We start from the raw sequence: 6715 nt of genomic DNA, 5'->3' as shown, positions 1-6715 counted from the left end.
CTCCATTCACGATGGGTAGCTCTTCTTCAGCACCAGCAGCCTCATCAAGAGAAGGAAAATTTGCAAAATTTTCATTTTCAGTGCGCTTTATCCACATTGGAAGCTTCTTGGCGAGGGCAGATAAATTTTCCTTAGCAGCTATCATATTCATTGAGGCGCGTGATTACATCTGCCAGATATGCCAGAGACAAAATGAACTCCCTGTTTTCAAAATAGTCAGCAATTTCACTGCTTTGATTTCTAAGCAACTGCATACTTTCTTCATGAAATTTAAATACATCTAAGTACCCTGCCACGGGAAAACCTTCTCACTTCCGTGTGGTAAAGAAGAACACTGTGCTCAGCTCCAATTTCTTCCCAAAAAGATGCGAAAAAAGGTGATTCACTGTCCGTCTTCTGATGAAATTTACAGCACGCACAACAACTGATAAGACAGTCTTTAAGTTTTCTGGCCGTGTCTTTGTAGCAAGTGCATGACGATGCAACACAGTGAGTGACAGTTACACGGGGAACCTCTTTTTTCACCAGGGTAGCAAAGCCTGCTTTATTTCCAAGCATGTTAGGGGCTCCATCAGAGCAAGTTGAACCACACAGGGCGAGAGTCATTCCATGTTCCAAGAAGAACTCTTTCACAAGACTTAGCACATCAATTGTTTTTGCAGTAATTTTCAGAGGTTTGCAAAATAAGAATTCTTCCACTTCTTTCTCCTTCACATACCTAACAAATGCCAACAAATGACTGCAAAAACAGACGTCAGTTGACTCATCCAGCTGAATACTCACTTTGACAGGACTAGATTTCAGGTCTGTTATGACCTGCTGGAAGATATCTTGACTCATATCATTAATTCATGAATGGATAATATCATTTGACAGAGGTATCTGTTTAAGGTTTTCAGCTTCTGCACCTAACACTATTTTTGCCATTTCTAATGCAGAAGGTTTAACAAGCTCCTCTGCAATAGTGTGATTTTTTTCTTCTTTGCACATAAAAGGGCAACTTTATAAAATGCTTGCAACAAAGGTTTTTCAACTGGCCTAAAACCTAGCTTTGACAGGGTACCACTACGATCAAATCACTCCCGCCTGATCTTCAAACTGTTTAAATCATGTCCAGCATCTATGACTCCATGCCGATTGTTGAAGTGTCTTAATGGTTTGATATTTACATTTGCAAATACCATGCTGCAGAGTATGCACTGTAGTCGTTGAGTTACATCTGCATTAGTCATACAGGTAACACCATAACGAATGTGGTCATCGTTCCGCTTACATTTCTTAAACATTATTAATAGATCTTGATCACACCGATACCTGGAAAGATGCAGGCCTGAATGTTATTACGGTTACAACATGTTATAACCTTTATATAATAACGTATCGCTACCACTACAATACACAGTCCACCATATTCCTCCTCATGCACATAACAGTACCTTCAATATTATATCTATTTTTATCAATGCATCAATTCTTGACAATATTACAGTTATACCACACTAAAAAAAACATAATATTGTGACAAATAAAATGATAACACAGAAAATAACATTTTACAAATCACAAATGCCACACACACCAGTAGTTCACCTTACTATCAACCACTCGAGCACAATCAAGCAAAATGCAAACCCAATTCACACAGTCTATATTGACTCAACTACACACAGCATGGTGCACGTGCAGCACGTTTCAAACGAACGTGAGCTGTACTCGTTGGTTCCTCTTGTTGCTTCAGCTGCAGGGCCGCCAATGTTAGCTCCCGCCCCAGAGTCGCCAGTGTTACTTCTGATCCCAGGTCGCCAGTGTTACTTCTGTGTGAAATAAGCTAAGTGTCCAGCCTAAAACGAATGGCAGGGAGAGGAAAGCATGGAGTCAGGATACACCACTGAGCTCGCCGTGGTATGGTTCCCTTGGGCACACTTGGAATGAACACTTCCGTGCTCAGTACCGACGACTGGTAGTATTCTCGTCAGAATGTACCTGCAAGAACATTTAGTTCGCGACTGTATGATTCCCTTATGCACACTTTGAATGAACACTTCCTTGTTCAGTGCTAACGCCTGGTACATACATATACCAAGGCTTTTTCCCCCTTACAAGGGAGGTAGCCAAAAAGGGAAAGGCATAAAATCATTTCCACCCATTCCAACCCTGAATACACTCCACACCCCTCCACCCTCTCTCTTATCTGAGCACCTCCTGGATGACGGGTCATCCCTGCACCTTGTCCACTGCCCTGGGTCAGAAGCAGTGTCGCAAGACACAGCACATCCACAGCAAGGCCGCTTCATTAAATCGGCGACCCCCCCTCTCCGTCCCCAGGCGTTTTTTTTTTCTTTGCCAGTGTATATTCTGCTCGGCTTTCAGGTGTTCGTCTTCTTAGCCATTTTCTTAACTTTAAAGTTTTGTTCTTTACTGCCTCTTTGACCTACAATCCATTCTACCCCCAAAGTTTCTTCTACTACCTCACTGACTGTTTCTTTCAAATTGTCCCATCTTTCTTTTTCTTCATTTTGTTTCTCCAATTTTTGTGTAAGTTTAGTTTTATAAGCATTCTTTTTATCTTCCTCTTACAAACTTTTTGCTTTGATTACTTTTCTTTTTCTACATTACCGTGGTTTTACCTTACCGATCTTAAAATTAGCCACAAGTAATCTGTGGTCTGAATCTAAAATCACTCCTATTATTACCTCTATATTGGTAAAAAAAATTCTCTCTGAACATATTATGTAATCGATATTTGATTTTATATCAAACTTTCCTGTATTTTGATTCCATCTTTATCTAGTGGATTTATGTTCCTCTTTATGTTGATAAAAACCATTCATAATTTTCAAACCGTTTCTTATGCAGTAGTCTATCAGTTTTTCTCGTTCTGAGTTTCTTGTCTCTTCTCCAAATGTCCCTATTATATTTTCTATTCCTTCTCTCTACTTTCCAACTCTGAAACTAAAATCACCAATCAAAAGTCCCATATCGCCATCTAGAATCTCATGTTCTTTCTCTAAAAGATCTAGGAATTTTTCTTTTTCTTCTTCAGGACATCTTTGTTGTGGTGCATACACTTGATATATATTGTACTTTCTTCCTTTCATTCGTATTGTACACTCCATTAGTTTTTCACTGACCAATTTCATCTCTTGAATATACTGTGTCAGTCTTGGTCCGTGCCCTCTTCCTTTCCCTTCTGATCCACAGTACATTAAGGTATATCCCCTCCGAGGTATCTTCCTTCATCTTTTCCCCATTCCTATAATGTCTATCTTTCATTCATCATCTCCAAGATTTCTTCTTTTTCTCTATAGGTTACGATGTTGATCGTTGCAAGTCTTATTTTGTGGCGTGTCATGTGCAAATTTCCTTTACGTTTCCGATTTCGTTTACCAAAGTGCCGTCTGGATTCCGAGGCAGGTCGTAGAGTTTCATGAGCAGAAGACTTTTTACACCACCGGTTAGCTAGGCCTGTCGTAGCAACCCTCCTACTTTCTCAGTCGGGCTTGGGACCGGCAATGGCGGAGTTCATACATATATAAAGATATAGAATAAACAAATACGAGTACCATGCTACAGAACTATCCCCTTAGTGACTTGGTAGGAGGGACGATATCTGTTTTTTCTTTGTGGTGTGCTAGTGGTTTGTAGCTGGTGTGCCTGGAGGTGCAGGAAGACTGACGGGATCTTGTGTGTTATTCGAGAGGAGTTATGCAGTCTTGATGCGGCCCTTAGAAATTACCTCAGGGGTTGCGGCGGCAGTGGTAATGGTGGCGGAAGTGGTTGCGGTTGTAGCGCGGTGGCTGCGGTCACAGTGGCGGTGGTTGCAGCTGTAGCGGCGATGGCTGGGGTTGCAGTGGCGGCAGCTGCGGTGGCTACGGCTGCACTGGCGGTGGCTGCGGTTGTGGCGGTGGTGGCTGCGGTGGCTGCGGCTGCACTGACGGAAGCAGCGGTGGTTGTGGCTGCACTGGTGGCAGGAGCTGTGGCTATAGTGGTGGCAGCGGCTGCAGTGACGGTGGCCGTGGCTGCAGTGGCGGGAGCGGCGGTGGCTGCTGCTGCAGTGGTGGGAGCAGCGGCTGTGGCTACGACTGCAGTGGTGGCAGCGGTTGCACTGGCGGGAGCGGCGGTGGCTGAGGCTGCAGTGGTGGGAGCAGCGGTGGGTTCAACCGCACTGACAGCAGCGGCGGTAGCTGCGGCTGCACTGATGGCAGCGACGGTGGCAGCGGCGGTTGCTGCGGCTGCAATGACTTCAGTGGTGGCGGCTGCGGCTATAGTGGCGGCAGCGGCTGTGGCTCCGGGTGCACTGGCTGCAGCGACGGTGCCTGCGGCTGTAGTGCCTCAGCGGCGGTGGCTGCGGCTGCAGTGGTGGAAGCGGCGGTGGCTACGGCTGCAGTGGTGGAAGCGGCGGTAGCTGCGGCTGCACTGGTGGTAACAGCTGTGACTGCGGCTGCAGTGGAGGCAGCGGTAGCGACGGTAGCTGTGGCCGCTCTGGCTGCAGCGGAGGTGGCTGCGGCCACTGTGGCGACAAAGGGTATGGCTGCGGCTGCTTTGGCGGCAGCGGCGGTGGCTGCGGCTGCACTGGTGGCAGCGGCTGTGTTACGGCTGCTGAGGCGTCCACCTTTATGTGTCACCTTTATGTGCCACGTTTGTCAAAGCTCCTGCTGGTTCCTTTGGCAGTAATGGCAGCTGTATCGCATGCTGATTAGCGATTTTCTTGGGTTCGGCTAGATAAAAGGTGTGTTGGGTGAAGATGCTTTGAGATGGCGTCCGAAACTTCGTGTGGTTGATCGTTCGTCATGCTTACGTGGTTAGTATGTACCTGATGTTCACAGGCAGTGGGGTTGGCTAGAGCAGTAAGGGTTGGCGGAGCTGGGCATGCCGGGTCGACGGGGATGGGCATGCTGGGGTTGGTGGGGCTGGGCTGGGCATGCTGGGGTTGGTGGGGCTGGGCTGGGCATGCTGGGGTTGGTGGGGCTGGGCTGGGCATGCTGGGGTTGGTGGGGCTGGGCTGGGTATACTGGGGCAGCGGAGCTGTGCTGGGCATGCCGGGGCGGCAGGCCTGGGCTGGGCATGCCGGGGCGGCGAGGCTGGGTTGGGCATGCCAGGGCGGCAGGGCGGGCAGTCTGGTGCGGCGGGGATGGGCTGGGTGGGCAGGCCGGGGCGGTGTGGATGGGCTGGGCAGGCCGGGGCGGTAGGGTGGGGCTGCCGAGGCTGACAAGCACTCTCTGGGTCACCAATGTGGGGTCACAAATGTTACCTTGGTCGCTAATGCTCCCGGGTCGCCAGTATTACTTCTGTATAAAGCTAACTGTTCGGCCCGAAACGAGTGGCATGGAGAGGAAAGCATGGATAGTTTTTCAAAAGGAGAGTCAGAACACACCATTGAGCTCGCTGTGCTATAGGTTCCTTGGGAACACTTGGAATGAACTTGTCAGAACAATTAGTTCGCCGCGATATGATTCCCTTATGCACACTTTGAATGAACACTTCCGTGCTCAGTGCTAACGGCTGGTACTATTGTTTATAGAACAGCTACCCTCAATAAGAATAGCTAGTATATTTAAGTCATTCCCATGATTGATCTCTCTGTTTATTCAAAATGCCGACGATACTATGTACAACAATGGTGATGAGATTCTTAATCTTTTGTTGTTGGTTTACAATAGCTGACAATCTTTGTGCTATACATATACCGTATATCCTTGTTATGGGATATACAGAAACATTTTATGTTCTATTTACAAGACAAATTAAATTTTTGGAGTGAATGCATACATATATAAGAATATAAAACAAATGAATAGGAATGCCGTGCTAAGGGATGATCATAGTATTGGCCTGTTCCGGAGGCAGGGTACTTGGCTGTCATGAGTCTTTTAAGGGGGGACTTTGCGTGTTGGTTACACCCTCACTCTCAGTGAGAACCCAGAACAAAAGTGAATGAACTTCTGAAGCCAAAGATCAGAATCAGGACCAACACTAACATAAACTGTACGAGATATCAAGAAAACGTATATGAAACCATAGAAAACGTAAGAAACATGTTTATAGCACTAACTTTAAAAACTGTTAATACATACATACATATACCAAGGCTTTTTCCCCCTTACAAGGGAGTTAGCCAAAAAGGAAAAGGCACAAAATCATTCCCACCCATCCCATCCCCGAATACACTCCACATCCCTCCACCCTCCCTCTTATCTTAGCACCTCCTGGATGACGGGTCATCCCTGCACCCTGTCCACTGCCCTGGGTCAGAAGCAGTGTCGCAAGACACAGCACATCCACAGCAAGGCCGCTTCATTAAATCGGCGACCACCCCCAATAATTGAGACATATATAGTAAAAGAAAAACTAGGAAAATATGTTTTGCTTTCTCATGATATACTATATACAGTACCAATGCACTGGCTATAATGTCTCGTACTCCCAGATTTAAGGTTTCGTACCCCTTCTGGGTAGAGGTACTCGAGGTTAAGAACCATTGCAATAAAAGGAAGAGTGACGTCTGCTGAGGAAGAGCTTCATCGAAACGTGAGAACCCTTTTTATTGTATCTGTATTGCAGATTATTTTGTTCGCTGGCAGTGAATGGTGAAGGCGAGGCTTGGTTGTATATCCGTGATGCATAACGTGAGAAATATTCTATAGAAACGTCGTATACGAGTATGTTCGAGTAATTTAATCCTTCCTGACTCCTTTCCTCCCCTCCCCTCCGACTC

General features: G+C 46.5%; 1 protein-coding gene across 1 annotated transcript; it reads right to left on the bottom strand.

The window, feature by feature from the left end:
* Positions 1-270: 270 nt before the first annotated feature.
* Positions 271-840, bottom strand: LOC143036129 (protein FAM200C-like). Its single transcript, XM_076203376.1, has one exon. The coding sequence runs from the start codon at positions 838-840 to the stop codon at positions 271-273; it is 570 nt and encodes a 189-aa protein (XP_076059491.1).
* Positions 841-6715: the final 5875 nt, after the last annotated feature.

Source organism: Oratosquilla oratoria, chromosome 20 (genome assembly GCF_046742065.1).
Source record: "Oratosquilla oratoria isolate Oo_2021 chromosome 20, ASM4674206v1, whole genome shotgun sequence".
Classification (NCBI taxonomy): Eukaryota; Metazoa; Arthropoda; class Malacostraca; order Stomatopoda; family Squillidae; genus Oratosquilla; species Oratosquilla oratoria.
Note: the sequence above shows the minus strand (reverse complement) of the source record. Positions and strands in the feature narration are given on the sequence as shown.